Source organism: Danio aesculapii, chromosome 24, assembly GCF_903798145.1.
Source record: "Danio aesculapii chromosome 24, fDanAes4.1, whole genome shotgun sequence".
In the NCBI taxonomy this organism is placed as follows: Eukaryota; Metazoa; Chordata; class Actinopteri; order Cypriniformes; family Danionidae; genus Danio; species Danio aesculapii.
In genome coordinates, this window is record NC_079458.1 from 9,787,199 (window position 1) to 9,812,497 (window position 25,299).

General features: G+C 38.0%; 1 protein-coding gene across 1 annotated transcript in view; it reads left to right on the forward strand.

Annotated features, from left to right (window-relative positions):
- Positions 1-25,299, forward strand: part of cubn (cubilin (intrinsic factor-cobalamin receptor)) — a 96,258-nt gene that overhangs the window by 51,984 nt on the left and 18,975 nt on the right. Inside the window, 29 exon segments of the mRNA XM_056450472.1 lie at positions 4,104-4,278; positions 5,479-5,660; positions 6,214-6,370; positions 6,445-6,561; positions 8,613-8,726; positions 8,812-8,940; positions 10,857-10,894; positions 10,896-10,990; positions 11,071-11,276; positions 12,765-12,946; positions 13,056-13,248; positions 13,324-13,521; positions 14,234-14,380; positions 14,755-14,945; positions 15,031-15,199; positions 15,950-16,124; positions 16,630-16,808; positions 16,890-17,099; positions 17,176-17,316; positions 17,496-17,677; positions 17,785-17,956; positions 18,036-18,233; positions 18,394-18,543; positions 18,860-18,981; positions 19,073-19,298; positions 19,378-19,565; positions 21,432-21,588; positions 21,674-21,823; positions 21,916-22,104. Coding sequence (XP_056306447.1) covers positions 4,104-4,278; positions 5,479-5,660; positions 6,214-6,370; positions 6,445-6,561; positions 8,613-8,726; positions 8,812-8,940; positions 10,857-10,894; positions 10,896-10,990; positions 11,071-11,276; positions 12,765-12,946; positions 13,056-13,248; positions 13,324-13,521; positions 14,234-14,380; positions 14,755-14,945; positions 15,031-15,199; positions 15,950-16,124; positions 16,630-16,808; positions 16,890-17,099; positions 17,176-17,316; positions 17,496-17,677; positions 17,785-17,956; positions 18,036-18,233; positions 18,394-18,543; positions 18,860-18,981; positions 19,073-19,298; positions 19,378-19,565; positions 21,432-21,588; positions 21,674-21,823; positions 21,916-22,104 — 4,732 coding nt within the window.

The following is a 25,299-nucleotide window of genomic DNA, read 5'->3' on the forward strand; positions in this document are numbered from 1 at the left end:
TCCAGCAGTCACCCCAGAGAGCACGTTGGACAATTTATCAAGGATGTACCACTGGTAACCGTCTCACTATTGTTGTTAAACATGATATTTAATTAAACCCTTAACAACTCTTCTGTCTTTTTAATCTATCAAGTAACATGTCACAGCGTCAAGGCACTGCTTTAATCTTTCGCATTCACGTGTGTACTTTTATTGTAATTTTAGTGAAAATCTCAGATACTGTTGGTCGTTTCTTGTTGGTTGTACACCTTTTTTACCAACTGAGTTTGTCTACGCCATTATAACGACACAGATCACTCTGCCTATTCATGCCAGAGTCCCACGGAAAAAGTGATTGACAGGTGGTAATTTGTGTGTACCTTATCTTTATTTATGATTGGGGGGTTGTCACGGACGAAAGTGAAAAGGGAGGGGGGGTCATGGACGAAAGTAAAGAGCGGTGGGGTGGTTGTTGCTCGCAGACGAAAGTGAAAAGGAGGGGGTGGGAGTTGGTCACGGACGAAAGTGAAGAACGGTGGGGGAGGGGGGGGGGGTGCTTGGTCGTGGACGTAAGTGAAAAGAGGGGGATGGGTCACAGACGAATGTGAAGAGTGGGGGGGGGGTTTCACAGACGAAAGTGAATTTTGTGCCTGAATGCTCTTAAAATGCCTTTAAAACACATGGAAATTATAAACTTTCCCTCTGTTGTGGTTATGATTTGCAATGACTCAACAAATCTCTTGTATTTTCAACTGTGGTGAGGATCAATAATCATGGAGATTATAGAGAACCTGAAATGTGACTATTGCAGACACGTATATTGAGATATCGATACTGAAATGATATACAGAGTAATTTAAAAAGATTACCACAACTTTGAAAAATCTGTATTTAATCAAAGAAACACAATAGAACATTGGGTAATTAATCAATGTGAAGAGTACTTAACTGTTTTTTTCAGAAGAAAACAAGGTCATAGATGTTCAATATGACCCCCTTCAGACTAGACATGGGACGATAACTGCTTTTAAGGTTTACCGCGGTTTGGAAAATTCAGGGTTTTAAAACCGCCAATGTTTTCTGTTATACCATTCCTAAGGTATCTGCATTTTTTTGTTGGTTTGTTTGTTTTTTTTACATGTTTTTCACAACTATTTTATTTATTTTTTTAGTGCAACAGTATCTTCAGCAGAAAAGGAACTTCTACATCAAAATCTACTGGTCCAAATATTTAAAATGTTTCTTAAAGTAACATATATTGTGTTCAATGGGGGGGGGGGAAAGTTGTTGTTTTTTACTCCGACATTTAAAAAGAACTTATTTTGGAGCAGTAATCACAAAACCGTTATACTGTGAAACCGTGATATTTTTATCCGAGGTTATCATATCGTCATAATTTTATACCGGCCCATGCCTACTCCAGACACTCGGGTGACATCAGCCCGATACTCAAACTCATTCCACACTCTCTGTAGCATCTCCGGCATAACAGTTTGGATAGCTGCAGTTATTCCTTCTTTAAGTTTCTCAGTGTGAAACTTCAGCGCTTCCTTAAATTGATGACAGAAATAGCTTAGCTCTCATTTTCTTCTTTGCAGAGTTCTCGATTTTTTTAAGTTGTGGTATTCTTTTTGAATCACCCTGTATTGTGCAGCCCTAGTCATGCATACAGTGTGTAGAGTTAGAGTTAAAACCATGCTTTATTTATTTATTTACTTATTAATACCCACAATAATGTCAGTAACAAATTGTAAACCCAACCCTTAGTCCTAAAGAAAGCATTCCAACTGAATTAAAGAGTAATATTATGTAAACAATATGACTTGACCACTTGTGTTTGTCAGAGAGAATATTAAACATTTTAATTGGATACTGAACATTTAATATTAAAATTACGTATTTTTAATAATAATATTTAATATAATTAACATTTGATGAACACTACATTATTATATTGACAAAATTGCATATTTTATTTAGTTTGTTTTATATTTGATATTAAGCTAATTATTTTAATTGCTATGTGGTTACATTTGAAATATTGAAGTAAAATTATTACGTGTTATTTATTCTAGTTAAAAAACTAGTTACAGCAAATCAACACAAAAAATGCCACAAATACTCTGGAAATCAGCCAGTTTAGGCAGTTAAAACTTCAGTTAAAACGGTGTGTGTTTTTATGTGGGTGTGTGCCGGCTCATGCCTGGTTGGCATCGGCTGGGCTCTGTGGGTGTATGTTTTGTAGTGTAGGCCTGAGGAATGCTGACCTCCACTGTAGCACTGAATGGAGCCACCAAGGCAGAAATTAACTGGAAATCAGAGCTTAGTGAAAGGGCTTAGAGACTCTCTCATATGCACACACACACACACACACACACACTTTCTGTCCCACACAGATGCCTGTCAACCAGACGTTGCTTTAAAACGGCATTAATATTAATTGTCCGTGGTTCATTACGTGAATTGTTTGCTTGCTCATTGCATCAATGTTTAAAATGTGATGGCGTCTGCACTTTAGAATGTGCTTAATGTTACAATGGAAACGTAATGCAATTTGCATGTAAGCCTAAGCAATGATATATTTCAACCCAGGGTCAATCTGATTACGTACCCCTATATACATTTCTGGAGAGGCCGCTGTGTGCGCTTTTTAATATCTCAAATTTCTCTTGCGAGTGCCATTCACGCCTGCTGTTCTCACGTCCACCAGAAGCCGCTGTTGACTGACTACTGAGTGACAGATCGAATGACATTAGGAGTTAAATTCAATCCAAATTAGGAGTTAAGAAATACAACCCAAAGTGTGAAGGGGAAGGGCTTCAAAATTTACCCTTAAGAAGTGGGACACCACTACAGCACATTCACATTTGACGATGGCGACTGCTGTAGTTATTCTACTTACGTTATTTTTTGGTATTTATCTGCAGGAAATCACTAAAGGCATATATTACTGTGCCTTCAGTGCTGCGTATTTACTCCCTGGCCATATTAATCTATGTAAACACACAAGAAAACAACATTAACTTTGTAGCAGACACTGTAAAAAGGTCATTCCCAGCCACTAGACTTTTCTGACAGGGGATTCGAGTGTCATCGAGTGTCAGAATGTTGTGAGTTTACTCTACGGGAGTTATCATTATGGATTATAGATAGCAAAGTTTAGCGGTTTTTATTTTAGCGCTTTTTTAAAAAAAAGCATGACGGTAAAACATGAACACCATTATGAATGTATTAAAACATGTGCTTGCACTGATCTGGATATCGAAAATACTAATTTGTGGATCTCTTTACTTCTGGGTGCAGCTATGTTGCCGTTCTGGCTGGTGTATTTTGGGAAATTTTCATACCCCTTGGTTTCGAGTGTGGTCCTGAAAAATTTCCATTGGAAGGGCGATCTAACCCTTCGTCTTAGCTCTACGCCTTCAAGCTAAAGAGAATTAGGACACTCCTGCCGCTTTACATGAACGCGCAAAATGAGGGGTAGGGGGTAAGGGAAAGGGCTAAGAGATAGAATTGGAATTGGGCCTTAGTTATCGATATCAATAAGCTAGTGTGCTCCTAAATGGTGATTAAAGATGCGTTTAGAAGATGATAAACATGTAAAGCTTGTAATTTGTCACTTCCGCCTAAATGGATCAACGCTTTTATTCACGTCACCTTATACTTCAGTTTCTCATCAAATATTGACCAATCAAATGCTCTCTAGTATCCGACATGACAAGATGCTTCTCATTTGCTTTCATTTGACGTCAATCGCTTTCACTAACAGAGCTGTGATAAAGCAGAACACTATTGGCTGTTTTTTTAAAAGGGGAGGAGTTACTCTATGTCCCAGCCTCTCTTCGTGTTTTGGTTGAGATTACGTCAAACATCAAATAAAAATGCATATTTCACGGGACCTTTAAACCTACCCATACCACCAAACATGTCCCACCTCAAGTATTCTGCAATACAATATATACACAGTAAGTTCATTGTATTTACTTACATGTAAGTACAATATTAGTTAAGGCCACCTTTTATAAAGTAGAACCGTTCTGTCAGATATTGTGCACTAAAACTCAAATCTTTGTGTTCAAAATATCCAATCTGTAAGTCTCCCCTCACCTCTGAACTTTATCTAGGTGTATGGAGGGCCTGACTTATCTGCTCCACGATTGGCTCAGCTCTGCACCACACGCCCTCCCAGTAACCCCCTGCAGGTGTCCAGCACAGGTAACGCTGTCACCGTTCGCTTCACATCTGATGCAGTTGTCAGTGGCAGAGGCTTCAACGCAACTTGGGTGGAGATCCCAGGAGGTGAGTTACTTCTCTGTTATAGGAGATTTCAATCTGAAGTATAGTATAGTTATATAGTAATATAGTAATATAGTTCCATTATATTTAGTTCTGGGAAAAGATTAATCATGATTTCTTGCATCCAGAATAAAAGTTCGTTTTGAAATAAAATATGTATGTATGTATGTATGTATGTATGTGTTTGTGTGTATTATACGCACATTTATTATGTATATGTAATACACACACATAAAAACTAAATTCATATACATATATAAATATAAAATTTTTGCACAGATAATTAAATTTACATATAATTTATATCATATATTTTATATCTACAGGGTGGGCCATGTATATGGATCCACTTTAATAAACTTATTGGGAATTTCACAAGAAAAAACATTGGTGTGCTTGCTTTTAACATAATTTTATTCTTTCATGAGTTATTTACAAGCCCCCTCACATAAACTAATGTGTCACAAACAGGACGTTAATATCAACAACCATTCCCATTTTATTAAGGTGTATCCATATAAATGGCCCACCCTGTACATATACATTTTCTTAAATATTTGCATGCATGTACTTATTTATATATAATAAATATACACAGTGTACGCACATGCAGTTGATGTCAGAATTTCTGTCTTCAGAATCTCCAATTTCTGTTTAGCGGAAAGAAGATTTTTGTCAACACATTTCTAAACATAATAGCTTTAATAACTCATTTCTAATAACTGATGTATTTTATCTTTGCCATGATGTCAGTAGATAATATTTATCTAGATATTTATCGAGACACTTCTATACAGCTTAAAGTGACATTTAAAGGCTTAACTAGGTTAATTAGGTTAACTAGGCAGGTTAGGGTAATTAGGCAATTTATTGTAATACGATTTTTTTTTTCTGTAGACTATTGAAAAAAAAAAATAACTGAAAAGGGCTAATAATTTTGACCTTAAAATGGTTTTAAAAAAATTAAAAACTGATTTTATTCTTTCTCCAGAAGAAAAAATATTATCAGACATTCTGTGAAAATTTCCTTGCTCTGTTAAACATCATTTGGGAAATATTTAATAAAGAAAAAAATTCAAAAGGGGGCTAATAATTCTGACTTCAACTGTATATTATGTAAAAAAATACATTGGGTGTCCCGATTAATTTTTGCTCAGCACCAATTATATTATTTCCCTGTTAACTTTCCTTTGAAACCATTAGGATGTGGAGGGAGCGTCACAGCCCCCAGTGGAGAGATCCACTCTCCACAGTATCCCAGCAACTACCCTGACAATGCAGACTGTTCTTGGGTCATCACAGTGGACGCAGGTCATCGAGTCTTCTTCAACTTCACTGATCTGGATATCGAAAATCAGTTCTCATGCAGTTATGACTATGTGGCTGTGAGTAATTGAGCTTTCTTTGAGCACTTGATGCATTTCATGCCCAAATTGCTGGCATCTGTGAATTCATGATGTTTAAGGTGGGTTCCCAGACCTGTTCCTGGAGTACCACTGCCCATATGTCTGACATTACAAATGGCATACATGACATACAAGTTCATATTTGGATTTCACATATATAAAATAAATGTCATATAAGCAACATGTACAGTGGTCAACATTTGAAGTGGATCAAACCTTTCATCAAAGTTGTCTTAAAAGTATTCAACAACATCCATTCTTGTCTTTTTTGGTATACTTCAAATGTTGACTACTGTATTTAATATTGCAAAAATGTCTGTTTCATTTATTTTTTTATATATGTACATATGTTCCACTTTTGTCATTTGCATATATTGCCATATATCAGATTTCTATATGGGTACTTCTATACAGATGTTAGCTAGGGTGCAGCAAGTGTGTTTGCAGAGGTTGAAAGGAATGTATAACTCTGTAATGGACCAACGTAATACAGTTCAGACCAATTTATGGACAAAACAAATCTTCTCTCTAGATCCATGATGGTCCACATGAGCATTCTCCACTTCTGGCTCAAGTGTGTGGAACCTCCAGGCCCCCTCCCGTCACGTCCTCAACAAACGTCATCTATGTTCGCTTTAGGTCAGATCACAGTCTAAACCATAGAGGCTTCAGCGCTCAGTTCGCAGAAGGTAAGTCTCCTCTTTATACATGAGCCCACCATTTCTAATGAATCAACCTCATTGATCGCTCTTGTGGTTTCCAGCATGTGGATCCTTTATAGTGACTGATGATGTTGGCGGGGAGATTGCATCTCCTCGGTATCCATACCCTTACCCACCCAATCAGGACTGTAGCTGGATCATACGGGCACAGGAGCCGTGTAAGTTTGCTGGTCATTCCATTTATAACTAATTTGTACAACAACTTAGTACAAACGAACACGGTTATTTTCAAAACCACAGTTTTTGTCTACACAGTTTGGCCGTTCACACAGAAATCACAGCATCAGGTGACTGAAATGGAACTTTCTGAGACTCAGGTCAAAGTGAAGAAATTTCAAAACTCGGGTTACAGTGTGGCCACCAAAACAGTTTTTATTCCTTATGAATGCTTCTGATTGGCCAACACAGCTTTATTCTAATACTGGGTTACAAACCAAGCGCGATAGATGTGATTGAGGCGAACTCTGCATGTCTAACATGCTGCGCTTTCTGCGTTGTTCTCACCGCATGACTGTAATTTGCCTCTGTTTGTGTGTTTACATTGACTTTGTATGTAACTTACTCACACAAATACTTAATTCCACATTTGATATAAACCCAGAATATAAGGCTGGGTTTATACCAAATAAAAAAGGCCCTATGAAATTAACATGGAAATTAAAGGTCTCCTAAAACTATAAAATGAAAAAAGTTTTTTAGATGTTAGTATTAGTGTTGGTTTTTAGGATATACAGTTGAAGTCAGAATTATTCGCCCCCCTTTGAATTTTTTTTTTCTTTTAAATATTTCCCAAATTTAGTTTGAGAGCAAGGAAATTTCCACAGTGTGTCTGATAATATTTTTTTGTTCTGGGGAAAGTCTTATTTGTTTTTTTTTTTGGCTAGAATAAAAGCAGTTTTTATTTTTTAAAAACCATTTTAAGGTCCGAATTATTAGCCCCTTTATGCTACATTTTTTCCAATATAGTCTACAGAACTACCAATCGTTATACAATAACTTGCCTCATTACCCTAACCTGCCTAGTTAACCTAATTAACCTAGTTAAGCCTTTAAATGTCACTTTAAGCTGTATAGAAGTGTCTTCAAAAATATCCAGTAAAATATTATGTACTGTCATCATAGCAAAGATAAAATAAATCAGTTATTAGAAATTAGTTATTAAAATTATCATGTTTAGAAATGTGTTGAAAACATCTTCTCTCTGTTAAACAGAAATTGGTGAAAAAATAAGCTGGGGGGTTATAATTCAGGAGGGCTAATAATTCTGACTTCAACTGTATATAAGCTAGTGCACGCCAAAACAGTGACAAAAGTTGCATTTAGAAGATATAAAACTTATATAAACATGTAAAGCTTGTAGTTTGTCACTTCCACCTAAATGGATCATCGATTTTATTGACGTCTCGTAATACTTAGTTTCTCATCAAAACTTGACCAATCAAATCCTCTCTTGTATCTGACATGCCCCGTTCTCTAGAAGGCACTTCTCATTTGACGAGATTGAGCTCAACGATTCTCAGTGGCAGAGGATAAAACAAAATGCTATTGGCTGATGTCCCACCCTCTAATTATGTTTCGGCTGAGATTACGTAAATTGAATTAAAATGCATAAATATACATAAAATGCATCAAATGCACTTCACGGGACCTTTAACAGCACATCACAGTGCATTTTTTCATTTAATTCAATTCAATTCAATTCACCTTTATTTCTACATTTACAATGTAGATTGTGTCAAAGCAGCTTCACATAAAAGATCATAGTAAATTGAACAGTGTAGTTCAGTTTTCAGTGTTCAGTTCAGTTTAGCTCAGTTCAGTGTGGTTTAATATTCAGTATTGAGAGTCCAAACACTGAAGAGCAAATCCATCAATGCGCAGCTCGACAGATCCCGAACCATGCAAGCCAGTGGCAACAGCGTCGAGGAAAAAAAACTTTACCAATTGGTAAAAGTGAAGAATTAAAAAACCTCAAGAGAAACCAGGCTCAGTTGGGCACGACCATTTCTCCTTTGGCCAAACGTCTTGTGCAGAGCTGCAGTCAAGGCGCTGGAGGCTGGAAGCTGGACCTCAGCGTAGACTCATATTTACATGTGGACAGAGATTTTTTTTCTTGATGAGGGCGAGAAAATTATGTGTGGCCATGGCCTTAAAGTCAAATCCAAGACCTTCTATGCAAAATTTACTAAACTATAAATTTTTTTTTCAGTCAATCACGTGACTTTGTCCTTCACTGACTTTGAGCTTGAGATGTTGAACAGTAACTGCACTCATGACAGCGTGGAGATCTTGGATGGAGACAATATTCAAGCACCTTCTGTTGGTAAAGATAAAATCTTGACTGTAATTGCAAAATAATATTTATTAACCCCAATTTGGTTTGTAGTAACGTAGTAATCTTGTTCTAGGTCGATATTGTGGGAGTAATTTGCCACACCCAGTCACTTCATTGAGCAACGCCATGGTGGTTAAGTTTGTGTCAGATCAGGCAGTAGGGAAGAAAGGTTTTCGGGCGACCTACATGGCCTCAACTTCAGGTCAGATTTCTGAATTCGTTTCAAAATACAATATCTGTCAAAAGTTGTAAACAGTAAGATTTGTTTATGTTTTATAATAAGCGTATTCTACTCCCCAAGGCAGCATTTATTTGCATGCAGTAAAAACTGTTCAATTGTGAAATACTATTACAATTTTAAATGAATGTCACTTATTAAGTTTAATTTTTTCCTTATATTCAAAGCTGAATTTTTATCATCATTAATCCACTCATCGGTCTCACATGATCCTTCATAAATCATTTTATTATGATGATTTGATGTTCTGTTATGATCAGCTATATTGGTACAAAATCACTAATAATAATTCTCACCATTATTTGTCATGCTTCATAGTATCATGGAAACTGACACATTTTACTATTAGGATTCTTTGATTCAAATTAAAGCTTTTATCCGCAATCTTTTTTTATATTATGAATGTATTTACTTTCACTCTTGAATAATTTATTGTGATGAATACATTTTTTTCACTTCTATAAAATAAATAATTTCACAAACTAGTTGCAAAAAGAATAATAATATTAAATATTTCTTCCAGAGCAGATCATGATGCTAAAGTTCTGTGACACTGAAGACTATCATGCTTAAAGTTGCAGTATGTAAGTTTAACACCCAGTGGTTGACCTGGGTATTGCACTCCTGGTTCAAAACACATGCAAGCGCAGGTTGCCAGATTGACGTCATCAACAGGAGTGTGCCTGACTACCGAGTCTAAAGGCTGATTTGAGTCATGTTTTAAATAAAAGAAATGGCACGCAATAGAACGAATGTCCTAACCAACACCTGAAGTTTAGATTTTAGAAACAGCTTCTATTTGTTGCAGCTGAACAACAGAAAACTGCCAATGATCACCTCAGGTACACCTCATGTGCTTTATTCAGTGTTAAATACTAATAATGTGAGTTTGAATGCCATTTTTACATGACATTTATTGCCATACTACTGAAAACAGCAGCAGATTGTTCACCTCAGATCTCTAAAATAAAATAAATCGTTTGAAATTGATCTTCAGAACTGTGACTCAGTGGAAGCCAACACATATCAGTGATTCAGCATCTACTTTTAATAATGTTCTAGAGGTTTAATATATTTTAATTAGATTATAAACCTTACTATTTCGTTAGAGTGCAGTGAGTGCATATTCTGTGCTTCTGAATGGCTGTCGTTTAAATTTCTGTTGTTTTTTTTTCTGGTGCAAACAGCCAAATTGCTTATCACTGCAAATCTTGTCAGTTGGCGTATTGTTAGGGTAGGGTGTTACAATGTAACCTGCTTACCTTATGTTTACATTCATAATATTTATATTATTGGCTGATTACTAACCTCATGTGGAACTCTGATTCTGCTTCTCATTTCGGAGTCTGCTACTGTCCACCTGAGGTTGCATTTCATTCGCACAACTGAATGACTCAAATACGCAGTTTTCCACCAAGGCAACCCAGGGTGCTGAAATTTAATAGGCTAAACTGCCATTGGGCGAGATAAAGTGACCAAAACAAAGACAGAGGTTCCGGCTTGAAAAGCACTTTTTCAAAGCAGAATATCTGACTTCAGCATTGTTTTTCAGATAAACAAGTATGTTCACTTAGCATGTTTCTTAAATATCTGCAAACATATTATGGTATTTTTATGCTTTAGAAGAGTCAAAAACCTATATACAGCACCTTTAATAATCAGCTTTAAACTCCAAGAATTAATTACATTACGTTACTCAAATAAATTTCAGTATTCTAATAACATTTCACAATTTTACAGTATTTCCTAAATTAAGTGTCCAGAATAAGCATATTATTAAAAATTCACAAATCTTGCTGTATCCAAACTGTTGACTGGTAGTGTACATTCACCTAAATTATGCTGCATTTGAACACATGTCAATTGCTTATATTCTCCAGGCTGTGGTGGGCTCCTGAACATGGAGTCAGGCGCATTTAAACAGTCCAAACTATCCTGATGTATACCCACCCAATGTGGAGTGTGTGTGGACCCTCTCCAGTTCCCCTGGCAACCGCATACAGCTCTCATTCATGTAAGGCAATCAAGATGAAGCATTGATCTCACAAATGTTATTGATGCATCAAAAAAAATCTTGCACTTTCTGTAATGCAGAATGTTTCAGCTTCAACCCAGTTCAGACTGCAGTAATGACTACCTGGAGATTCGGGAAGGACACTCCACTGGTGCTCTGGTTGGTCGTTTCTGTGGCGACTCCCTGCCTACCAACTACACTTCTATTACGGGCCACATACTTTGGATTAAGTTTATTTCGGACTCCTCGATCAGTGGAGCTGGATTCAGAGCAGTATTCTCCCACTGTAAGTCAGAGCAAAGGATTACTCTTATCTTTTTGGCTTGGAGCGTACTGAAAAACAAACAAACAAAACAACCTGCAATTTGGGTGTTATGCTGATTAAAGGGTTATGAAACCCCCCGTCTCAGCTGTGTGTTTTCACAAATCTACTTTGAAAAAAGTCAGGAAAATGAGTGTGTCCACCTTTTTTAAGGTAGGTATGTCGAGTGGCGAAAGAGGAAAGGGTTTGCATTAGGCTTGGGCGGTATCCAAATTTTGATACCGTCAAACCTCCTCCCTATTTTACCTCAGTATGCTGTATTTTCGTGCAAAAAATATGATGTAAGGCGCAGGCCGTGTCACCAAACTGTTGGCTTGTGCCTAAACCATTCAGAAACTGAATACCGTATATGTGACCTTAGGTTCGTGGTCACCTGTTTGTATTGTTCGTATTCGAGATCTGCGCGCGTGCTCGCTCTCTTGGGAGCGATATTGATAGACCTCGTGCCTCGAAACAAAGCAATTTAATGAAAAAACAAACAAACAAACTTGACTTGGCAAGCTGGCAGGGATCAGGGCTGGACAGACAGGACAAGGCAGCATATGACGACAAACTGGCACAGGACAGCAGGCATGAAGAGAATATAAGCAAAAATAATTAACAAACAAACAGGTGAACATAATAAACTAATAATGGGTTAACAAGGAGGGTGGGACTAGACAGAAAACAGGAAAGCACATGATACAAAGAAACAACACAAGCCATGTGCTCACACAAAACGAGACTAGAACACGCAGCCAATAAGAGAACTCATTAACCGCGTTTTCACATGACACTAAAGCACGCGGCACATGTAAACATGTACCATGTGCTAAACACAACACCAACAAAAGACTGAAGGCAAGACACAAGTACACAATAAATAAAAACTCACCGTTCACTCACACAAGCAACATACATGTTTAATCCCAGCACCAACCAAAACTAGACTGAGACCTTGAGAATGAAACAACTCGCTGCAGACAGAAAAAATACAAGCACCAGGATGAGAATGCGCGTCACAAACATGTCCAGACCTCACGCAACCGCTTCAAGCTGGAGCATGCACGGCTCACGCCCGGTCGAGACGGCGCTCATACAAAATCCACACAATGACAGAAAATGAGTGCTCGACCTGAGAAAACTCAAGCCGAGCACAACATACAAGACATGACAGGACTAGTGTCTGGACTCTGCCACCAAAACAAAAATTAACAAGAGCAAAATGGCAGAATCCTGACACCATCCTCTTAAAAAATGTAATGGATGTGGGGCAAATGCTGGCATTTAAATGCAATTAAATTGTAAATTTACAGACTTCTATAGATTAAAAATCCTTTTGCAGTTATTATTTAGCATCAATCCTGGAGAGTCTTGCCAATCTGGTAGAAAGCCCAATTCTGTGGGATAACTGGGGACCTGGCAACCCTGTTTGCACCTTAATATTTATTTGCACTCTTTTTTGGTTTTCAGTGTATGGTAATGATATCACTGGCAGTACAGGACTGATAGCTTCCCCCCTTTACCCGCGTACCTACCCAAACAATGCAGACTACCGCTGGACCGTGACGGTGGATTCAGATTCCCACATCCAGATTCAATTCCTGGACATCGACATTGAAGACCTGTTCAATTGCTTTTATGATAAACTCAAGGTCTGCACTCTTGTCTAAAACGTAGCTTTTAAATGCTATAATGGCTCAATAGAAAGTTTAATGGTATACGATGGAAATGAGGTTCAAAATCAATACTTTCCTTCCTTAGATATATGATGGTCCAAGCACTAACTCGTTCCTTCTGGGAGAGTTCTGTGGCCTCACTCTACCCAACCCAGTAAGAAGTTCAGGCAGCGCTATAACTCTTGAGTTTCAATCTGACACTGTGATTGGAGGGAAAGGCTTCCTGATTGAGTGGACTGCCGTTCAGGGATCTGGTCCATTGCCCACTATAGAGCCAGGTTAGTTCCCAGAGGATTCCGCCTGTCAATTCAAAATGTTACTGTTTGGTTTGAATATTTCTTTCATCTTCTTAGGAGCGTGTGGAGGAACACTCATGACTGGTGACACACCCCAGTTCTTATTTTCACCCGGCTGGCCCGAGCTGTATCAGCACAATCTTGATTGTTCGTGGCTAATCCGGTCTCCCAGCTCTATAGTCGAGTTTAATCTCCTCTCTCTAGACATGGAGGATGAGGTTTCATGTCTTCACGACAGTCTGGACATCAGGGATGGTAGGGGTTTTGTCATTTTAAAGTCAGTTTATAGAGTTGATGTACCCAAAGATGAAAATTTGGTTAGTAATAATTACTCACTTTCATGTTGTTCAGATTCCCTTCAACCTTTGTTCAGCTTCAGAACACAAATTAAGATATAGTAGAAGAAATCCAAAAGCTCTCTGACCCTCCATAGACAGCAATAGTCATGAGATGTTCATAAGTGTTCTTAGAGCTTCATATGATCACAGTTGAGCTACAGAAGTCATATGCAAAGTTTTGACAATGTTTTTGGGGACTTTTCTGGACTTTTAACATCTCAGGACCAATGCAGTCTATGAAGGATGTGGGAGCTTTTGAGTTTCATCAAAAATATCTAAATTTGTGTTCTCAAGATGAACGAAGCTCTCAGGGGTGATAATAACAATAATTAATTTAATAGTAAAAAAAAGCCTGCTTAAAAAGATGGGTGTTTAGAGGGGGATTTAAAAGTGTGAACACTATCAACGTTCCTTAAATCCAAGGGAAGTGAGTTCCATAGCAGAGGAGCCGGAGAGTGTGAGAAGAGGTATAGATATAGAGAAGTTTTAGAGAGATTTTGTGGAGCTAGACTGTAAAGTGCTAAAGTGTAAAGAATTCATAACTGAATTTTATTTTTAGATTAACCAATCCTTCAGCACGAATACTTCCTTGACTTTTAAGGCTTACTCTTGTATATGTTTTTCCTAAGGTGAAACCAACTCGTCTCCACTGATTGCAAAGGTTTGTGGGCGGCAGCTGCCTGGTTCTTTGCATTCTACCGGTGATGTCATGCTTCTGCGATTCACCTCTGATGGCAGTATTAATGGCAGAGGTTTCAATGCAACCTTTTCTAGAGGTGAGCAGTCCATGAACCAAATCCTAGTCTCAATACTGCAATATGTTTTCTGGTAACACTATATTTTTATGCGCCATTTGAGTATTAGTACACTGTCTACTTAATATACTTACTTGATATACTTAATATACTTACTACTTGATACTGCTGCTAAACAGACATTTAACCAACTATAAGAAACTTTTCAAGTAAATGTCAACTTGCACTAACCCTAACCCCAACCTAACAGTCTACTTATAATCTAATGAGTTGGCATGTAGATGCAATGTAACTTAAATTCAACAAACGGACCATCAAAATAAAGTGTGACCATTTTCTTTGCGTTATACTTTTTGTTAGAAATTGAACCATTTCTCATTTGCATTCTCTATCAGGTTGTGGTGGTTTCCTCCATACAGACAGAGGCGTTCTAAGTTCTCCTCAGTATCCACAGAACTACAAGCCCAACCTGAATTGCAATTGGCAAGTAATGGTCACCCCAGGGTTTAGGGTTTCCGTAACTTTCCAAAGCCCCTTCCAGGTACAGGGTTATGGCACTCAGTGCAGCACAGGTGACTACCTAGAGGTAAGTGACTAAAGAAGAAAGTATGATTGAGAAAAAAGTGTGTTTGAGGGAAAATATTTTAAATACTTTTATTATTTTATATTAGTTACGGAATGGACCTGATGGCAACTCACCAACTTTGTCAGGGCGACTCTGTGGGTCCAACGTTCCATCCACATTTCAGACCACAGACAATAGCCTTTATGCTCACTTCGTTTCTGATGACTCTAATGAGGGAAATGGCTTCAAATTGTTATTCGAAGCCCACAGCTCAGGTAGAAACTTCAGCCAATATTACAATAAATCCAGTGATATTTTTTTCTATATCCACCAAGCGGTATGGTTCAGTACAGTATGGTACGGATTTATGTTTTTTTCCACTGTCAAAGGTACCAAAAAAGTAAACCTCACGTAAGACAACAGAAAAAAAACAAAAGGATGGAGCCAGACGCGCAGCTGAACGCTATTGTTGTGTAGTCATCTACATGTGCAACAAACCAAGAGAATGACAACACAGGAAGCACTATTTATGAATGCACAGCCGAGAGGTGACACTGTAATAATACAGTAACGGTGTGCAACCCTAAACCATGGTCATCCTGAACTCAAACCTTATTGTGTTTTTGTGTCAAACTGACACATTACAAGAAGGAGAACAGGATTTGCTGTCTATTGTTGTTCATGAGGACCTCTAAAAACATTTGGAAAGAGCAAGCGGTGCCACTTTCACCTCTATTTATGTGCACTTACCATGCACAAATATGGAACTTTAGTTTATAAAAGATGGCTTTTACGACTTTATTCTACAAGTGAGAATAACATCAATCGCAACATTCTATTGTATACCGAGCCTACTAAAAGGGTATTGTTGGCAGTCGAAACGCAAGCCTGATCAGGGTAACCTGTACCGAATCGAACTTTATTCTGTACTGAACTATAACACTCAGTGGAAACGAATCATTAGATTCATTCAATAAAGAATGATTACCATTAAAATCAGAGTAAATCTTAGTGTTTGTCTCCAGCTTGTGGTGGTCTTATCGAGCTTAATGATGGAGATCCGCCAGGATACATCACATCTCCTGACTATCCATCAAACTACCCCCAAAATAGTGACTGCGTGTGGATTATCACTGTTCCCAATGGGGAGGCTGTACAACTTGACTTTGAGGGTGATTTCTACATTGAACCTCATTCTGGGTATGTTACAGTACATTCAATTTAAACAATAAACCACCCACATCCTACGCCTTCATGTGCTTTCAACCACCGGTGTGGGTAGGTGGGTCTGTGTGACCAGCGCCCCCTGGCTGCAGGACCAGATGGCTGCTGCCTTTATTGGTCTATATTCACATCCCCTGTTTCCATGCGATGTTATGTCTATGTCTATGTGCTTATGTACTTGTGCTAGGGCTTCCTCCCCCCCCCCCCTGATCTTACGTTGCCCTACTTCAAGAATAGTATGAAAGGGGCTTTTGTCGTCCCTCTTCCCTAATGCATCTTATTTCCTTTTTCTAAATCCTACCTCTCATCTGACCTATCTTCCCCTGAAATGTGTGATGCCTGTGTATGGTTAGGGGGGTCCAATTTCACTGCATGTAAAAGTGTATGTGACAAATAAAGGCCTTTCATCATCATCATCAAAACTGCTTACATTTGCAACAACGATTTATCCATTTAGAGTAATCACAATCTTCTCTCCTAGGTGTTTATTTGATTACATCGAAATCCGGGATGGTCCCACATCAGATGATGCTTTGATTGGCAGACTTTGTGGCAACACCCGCCCATCTACACAGCATTCTTCTGGCACCACCATGTATATACGCTTCCGAACTGATGCCAGTGTCACACATATTGGTTTCAAAGCCAAGTACTCCATTGGTAATCCATTTTGAATCCCACTGACATTCCAACCATTTTTTCCAAGCTTCAATGACTAAAAAGGTATTTTGTCCTCCTTAGCTACATGTGGTGGTACCTACATTGGTCAAAGTGGTGTCATTAGAAGCCCTGGTTATCCTGGCTCAAATTATCCTGACAACTCTAACTGTGAATGGTACCTAGAAGGTCCTACTGGACACTATATAACCCTCACCTACACTGCCTTTGACTTGCAGAGCTCCACTAATTGCAACAGTGACTATGTTGAGATACGCGAATACAATGCTTCAGGTTTGGGATCTCCCTACACAAATCTAGGCTTCTTTTAATTACCTAGGGTAGTAATGCAAGTTCTTTTTCTCACCAGGTCGCCTGTTGGGGAAACACTGTGGAAACAACCTTCCGGCTTCCATGGACACTGGTGACAGTTTTGCCTATGTAAAGTTTGTCAGTGATGCTAGTGCGAATGCTGGAGGGTTCAGCTTATCATTTGAAGCCAGTGTTGAAGGCAAGTATGAAATCCATAAGCGAAAACAAACACATACTGTAAGCATCATAATTCATTAATAAATATGGGACTCAGTGTGGAAGGTTTCTGTGTCTAACCATATTTAGGTGAACGAAAATGAGACTTTATCTGGTAATAAAGACCTTATCTGATAATAAAACAAATCGTTTGTCTTGTAGAATGTGGAGGGGATCTGAATGCACCATTCGGGACCATATCATCTCCCAACTACCCGAACCTCTACCCACACAGCCGAATTTGTCGCTGGAGTATCACTGTTCCTCAAGGTCGTAGGGTCACTCTTACCATCAATGACTTGAGGCTGGAGGACCAAAGTACCTGTGCATTTGACTTTGTGGAGGTGAGGTTATCTGTATGTTTTAGAGGGGATCATCCTGCATGTGGGTTTCTGTGTGTATTGTTCAATTCAGATCTTCAACACAGCCATTTTCACTCTTGGATTGGTAGATCCTGAATGGTCTGACACCCAGTGCCCCTCGGTTGGATCGTTTATGTGGTACAGTCCCTGCTGGTACCCAGGTCAAGTCTTCAGGGAATACTATGACAGTCATTTTCAGCACAGATTCATCTGTGTCTAATGGTGGATTCACAGCAGATTACTCATCAGAGGAGCCAGCTGGTAGGAAAGAAGAACTTTGGCTTTAAAGTAAACACTTTTGGGGGTCCTGATTTAATTCGTGAGTCTTTGCACTTTGCAGTGTGTGGTGGGATTCTCACTGAACCTGGAAACTTCACCTCACCCGACTTTGGCAATGGAAACTACAGTAACAACCTGAACTGTGAATGGCTGATCCAGAACCCACATCACACGAACTCCTCCATTGTGGTTATTATAGACGAGCTGCATCTAGAGCATCACCAAACCTGTGAGTGGGACTACTTGGAGTTCAGACTGGGTAAGAGTTTCCAAATGCACTATGAGGGACACTAAACACTTTCTAATGTACCATTCAACTCTTTCCCCACCGTTGATGCGATATCTTGTCAATTAAGAGACAACATTACAGTAAAGGAAACCCTAGACTTGACTTGTTTTGTCTGTTTTTCCTAATATAGGAGATCACAATGGAGAGCTCTTGACTCGTTTATGTGGACAGACTCCTCCATCAGTCCCCATAGTGGTGTCCACTCCTAGTCTCTGGGTTCACTTTCTGTCTGATGAGGCTGTGGGTGACCTCGGCTTCAAGGCAACATATTCCTTTTCAGGTACCATCTATTGCTCTGTAACACTTAAAGTCTGTGTAAAATCAAAGTTTGCAATGTGTTTTTTGCTAACGCACATTGTTATTCTTTAGGTAAACAATTAATCCATGCTAATCCACTGAAATGTTTGGTAATCTTCAATCAAAGTCTGACCATTTGCATTTACAAAACAGAAGCTAGGCCCCCTACTTAATATTCTGTTTCCGTTGAAAGTAAATCAACATACAGTACTGAAATAAAAGTCTCAGCAACTTCCGATTCACGCAGACTTTAAATAAATCTCAGTTGCACATGAGCTTAACTGACTGCTTTTCCTCAGAGTGTGGAGGGACACAAAGCGGAGATGGAGGTGTCATCTCTAGCCCTGGATATCCCAATGTCTACCCCAGTCCGAGCCGTTGTACATGGCTTCTTGAAGCTCCAGTGGGCCACACTGTTGTTGTAAGTTACAACAGCTTCTTGGGATGGTGTCTTCTTTAGACCTCAACACTGAAATTGATCAATAACATCATTTGCAAATACTTTTGTCTAGCTTACATTTACATACTTTGAAGTGGAGGAGCACAGCCAGTGCGTCTGGGATTCTGTGACCATCTTCAATGGAGCCTCGTCAGGATCCCCCATTATTGGTCAATACTGTGGCCACAACTCTCCAGGAACCATCCGATCAGGCTCTAACAAATTAGTTGTGGTATTCCTTGCTGATCATACAGTGTCCAAAGGAGGATTTACTGCCACCTGGTCAACAGACTCAACAGGTATACATCAACTGTACTTCCGTTAGGTTTTTACTTTCTGTAGGTTCCAATTGAACTAAAGCAATTTTCCCTTCTTCAGGATGTGGAGGAATTATCCATGCTGATACAGGTACCATCAAATCTCCCAATTATCCTCAGAATTTCCCGACCAATATCGAATGTTCCTGGACTATCATTGCCCATGATGGAAACCATCTGGAAATGGGCTTTGCCAGTGACTTCCAGATCCCAGACTCGAGTGGACAGTGTCAAAATAGTTATATCAAGGTAAACAGATAAGTAATCTTTCATTATGTTTAGTGCTGGGCAACCATTACAAATTTTAATCTCGAATAGTCTTTTGTATGCATTCTTACATGCAAAATTCAACAATGAATTGAAAGTTTGTGTATTGCACATTTTAAATGTTCTGGTATATGAATAAAATACATTAACAATTTAAACAACTGAAGTGTTTTTATAGCAGTATTCCCTTATTAACGGTTAAAAATATCTGGTAAATCTTAACTTAGACATCAATGGGATCAAATTAAATCTTAAATCAATCTTTACTTTCGTCTAAAATCTTCACTGTTTAAGACTTTACATAACCCGACTTCACCACTAAATCAGTTTGTGAATATTAGAACGACTGCTCACCGATCTACTAGAGGTGGTGAAAAAGGGGGATCGTATTATTCCTCTCAAAAAAAGTTAATTTAGTCAGTCAGTATTTTCAGTGAAAGCTTGGAGAATGCAACTCCATCCCACAAACAATTAGAAGATCACTTGCTTTTCGTTCTTTTCAGTCTCATGTTAAAAATTGGTTAGTGACAAATCAGCATTGTCAGCATTAGTACTGTATTCTTGACACTTATCGTCTACTTCTGCTGCCATCAGTCTGTTTTTGTTTTTTACTTTTTAATTGTATTTTATATATCAAAATGTATTTTATGTTATTATTCTGTGCTTCTATTTTAGGTGTGACTTCTTAACATTCTGTAAGGGGTCTACAGATGATAAATAGCCATTCTTGTCTAATTTTGGCACATTTTACAGTAATGTTTATTAATGTGCATTGACCCTGTAAACAAATAAACTAAACTAAACTAAAAAATAAATAAAAAATTCACGGATTTCCGAAGCATCTCTGTCTGCAGCATATGTATTGGTGTTTATATGGCAGTATTCCCTTTTTAACAGTTAAAATATCTTGTAAAACTTAACTTAGACACTAATGGGATCAAAATAAATCTTAAACCAATCTTTACTTTCATTTAAAGTTTTTACTTCACTTCAGAATGTTCATTCACGGATTTCCGCAACGTCTCCTTCTGCAGCATATCTATTGGTGTTTTTATAGCAGTATCCCCTTATTAACAAATATCTTGTAAATCTTAACTTAGACATTAATGGGATCAAATTCAATCTAAAATTAATCTATATTTCAGTCTAAAATCGTTACTTCACTTCGGAACGATCATTCGCGGATTTTATCATATGCTGGTTTCACACCAAAAGCCCAAAATAAGTATTCCTATGAGTAGATTACATACAAAGTTAATGCAAATGCGCAAATACAGGCATTTTCCACCAGGCAGCATAATGCATGTGCAGCAAAAGCACAGAATTCACCTCAACCACATCTTCCACGATTCAACACAAGGATAAAATTTGCTCAAAGTGGAAAAACATCCCATGAGTAAACGAGAGCAAGTGATGCAGTGCTCCACATTTGGTGTGAAGTGAACCCTTTAGGCCCATTCCAAATATTCCCACAGGTTGAGACACATTATTCAGACTCTGATGCAGAGTCTTTTAAAGTACCTAAAAGACATTTAAAATAATCAAAATAATAATAACTGCATTGTCACATGTAAATGTATTTATTTATAAATTTTTTGCTATTTTGCCACCTTCTAGAATTTTTTTATTACCTGTTTTGTTTTTATTAAGTAGATTTCTTTGAACCTGCAGATTATTGACCGCCGGCTTATAAGAACCCACGCGTGCTGTACTTCATTAACATTCGATAAACTAATTGTCATCGCTTATTAATTAAAGCGTTATTAACACATTAACTTGCCCAGCTTTAATTATGTTATACTCCACCGTTACACTCATTGTGTTTTCTGTTTTCTGTCTATCTGACAGATGTGGTCTGACAACATTCAGAATGACGAGAATCTCTTGACCACCGGCTGTGGCACTACAGCCCCTGCTGCCATCATTGCACCCAGAAATGTTATTACAGCTCGTTTCCAGTCCTCAGATACACCCGGCAAAGGCTTCTCTGCTGCATTCTACACTAGTGCGTATCCTAATGGTGTGTGGCTGTTTTTGTTCCTAACCTGTCAATAATTCCACTCATGTCTCTATTCAATCTCATCTTTTAGCTTGTGGAGCCAATTTCACAGCCTCAACTGGCCGTGTAGTTTCCCCAAACTACCCAGACCACTATCCAGCAAACTCCAACTGTAATTACATCATCAATGCTGGAGAACAGTTCGTGGTTGTGCTCACTTTCAGAACTTTCCAGATAGAGGGTATGTTTTATATAATTTGTGATCTAATAACAACTAGGTAAGAATTACACAGTTCCTTAAGCTGAATAATTAATCTGCTCCATCCCCCCTAGCGCACTCCACATGTGTCTATGATGGTGTGAAAATCTACAGCGGCACCACCGCCAGTAGTGCACCATTGGCTACTCTTTGTGGAAATACAATCCCAGGCATCTTCACCACTTTCGGACCAATGCTCATCAACTTCTACTCTGATTCCATCATCCATGACAATGGCTTCCTGGCAGAATACACAACAATACGTAAGCTTCAGCCACAAAACAAACTGGACATATAATGCAGTACGTTTAATTCTCTAAATACCATCCTGACAATGATTATCAGCGTTTGGGATAGTTACTTTTTAAAGTAATATATTACAATCCTTTAATAAAGTAACTAAGGCCCTGTTTACACTAATGTAAATCCATGTTTACCACACTGGCATTTCATCTAGTGTTTTTGAAAAGATCTCCATCCAAAATGTATATCACATGGCCATACACGCAATCTGGGCATGCATATACAAGTATTAACAGGAAGTACATGCTTCACTCTGTATTTAGCGCTTTGGGTCTGAGAAAAGCGCACTATAAATAAAATTTATTCTTGTTATTTGTTTATTATTATTATTATTATTATTATTATTATTATGTTACTAGTCAACAACACATGTTTAACTGCCCAATGGCTGCTAAAATGTTCAAGTTCAATTCACGAGTTTACACTTACAGATGTTTAAGAATAAGGCGTATTTGGCGTGCTGTCCAGGGAGAGGGCTCTGAGCTCGGGGAAGACACCCCAACTCCTGTTATTTCTCTTATCTGGGAATAAAAAGAAGTTGGGGTTTGAGCGAATCGTCTAGCCCGGCCCCATAACGCTCGCCCTGGGTTGATAATGTTTAAGAGGTGAGGTGTCGGGGTGGTGGAGGGATGCTAAAGTTGTGAGATAATGCAGGTAGGACTGCTTTGGTATTTATAGGGGTTTGGTCCTATACTGATTGGATAATAGAATGATTGTCAATGATGTATTGAATTGCTGAAACATCTGCGTGTGCTCCTCCTGAAATCTGTTTATAAAACATCATTTATTTATAGAGCACATTTAAAAACAGTCACAAGACTGGCCAAAGTGCTGTACATAAGACAAAGTAAAAATAAAGATGGAATATAAAACAGAAATAAGACAAGAGAAATGTCTGAAAGCAGTAGAAAGGACTATTAAATAATATTAAAAAGCCAAGCTAAAAAGGTACGTTTTAAGAAGTAATTTAAAAATAGATAATGATGGAGCCATTCTAATGGACAACAATGCGAGCCAAGCTTCCATGTCTATATTGTTTATTGTTATATTATAGGTGCTTGACAAGTTCAGGGTAGGATACACAATGACTGCATTTACACTGGATAGTTCAAGTGACTCAATTCCGATTTTTTTTTTCTGATTTACGTGCATAAATCACACCATGGACATCACATTAAGATGCCTACTGGTTTAAAATTGCCTAGATTAAAAGAAAATGGCCAAATAAAAACTTTTCTGTCATAAACTATAGTAAAACAACTTGTCAATAATAATTTAAAAAAACCCTGCGCACAGATTGAAAAGAGCTCTCTTTTATTATCAGCTATCAGTCAGCGCCTGCTCTTTTTTTCATGGTCATTGCTCCTTTGTCGTGTGCCATGTAAATGCAGACATTTACATTTACATTTACATTTACATTTAGTCATTTAGCAGACGCTTTTATCCAAAGCGACTTACAAATGAGGACAAGGAAGCAATTTACACAACTATAAGAGCAGCAGTGAACAAGTGCTATAGACAAGTTTCAGGTGTGTAAAGTCTAAGAAGCAAAGCATTAGTAAATTAATTTTTTTTTTTGTTTTTTTTTTTGTTTTTTTTTTGTGTGAGAGAGAGTACAGTTAGTGGTATAGCCAGAGAGGCAGTTAAGACTAGGAAGGAAAGTGGAGACTAAACAGTTGAGTTTTTAGTCGTTTCTTGAAGACAGCAAGTGACTCTGGACAATTGGATACGAGTCACTTTTAAAAGATGATGCAAGCAGGTCAGCAAGAAATGGAATACAGTCACAAAATCGGGCTTGATCATCAAGATCTGCAGTGTAAATGCAGCCAATGACTAGGTCCACACGGAATCTGTGCGTGCAGAAATCCACAGATTTTTAACCCATCATTGAGTCTATTTATTTACCTGTGTAAATGTGTGTAAATTTAGATTTAGTCACTTTTTTATTCATTTCAGTAATATTATTGACTAATATGAAATTTGTTATATGATTTATTTACAATACAGTTTGTAAAGTAATATCTTCTGTCTTTTAGTAGATATATTATATGAGAGACTTGCTTTGTTTATCAACTAAGTGGATCTAATTGGATTTTCATTGTAAACATTAAAAAAACTTGATTTTTTTTATTTTCCAAATTAATAAACAAAAATAAAACAAATTAAAAAAATAGTTACAATGCTCCCAAAAACATATTGCATAAATCTGCTGGTTGTTTTACAAAATTCTGCACAGAAATAGCAAAAAATGTCTGCAGATTCTGTCTGGCCCTAACAATGACCCAAAAGATCCAATAAGGGAGTCAATTTTGGGAGCCAAGCCTCCATTTTCAGATGCCTCCATTTTGCTCTGTTCACACTGATACAGAGCACCAGCATTTTAAATAGAAACGGCCTCTGCTGCATTTCCAAAACTCTCCATGTTCAGGGGTAGAAACCTTTGGGGTAGTATGGACAGACGGCATAACTGTAGCAGGTTATTTGTTTTATAACTTAAACATGAAAAAAGTTGCGTTACATAACTAGTTACTTGAAAAAAAGTAATCTGATTACATAACTCTGGTTACTTGTAATGAATTAGTTCAACAGAAAGTAACGGTGTAACAAAACAAACTAAACGGTGTAACATTTTTGCAAAACTAACTCCGATGTTTTCTTGGAAATGAAAAAAATTGATGCGTTACTTTACTAGTTACTTGAAATGTAATCTGATTACATAACTCAGGTTACTTGTGACGGATTACCCCAACACTGATCATTACAAAAATGACTCCATAGTATACAAGAATAATTCAGTAATTCAAGCAGTTTTGGTTGTGATGTGGGTATGGTTAAAATGTAACTATGCAAGATGTGGGTGTGGCTTAGATAGATGTTTGGGTGTGGCTTGGATGTAGGCGTGCGCTTAAGTGAGTTTTGGTTGTTTATCATGACAGTAATGCAGATCTGATTCACTAAGTGGAATGGTAGGAATGAAAGCACGCTGCACTTTTTGAACAATATGAGGGGATTTGGGAGAGTATGCAAATATGCAAGAGAATTCCATGGCAGATTCCACAGCTACATCCACGCACTCATTAACAGTGAATGGGGCACAACAGAAATGTACAGTCAATACTCTCTGACTGGGCTTCTCAAAGTCTGGACTTCACATC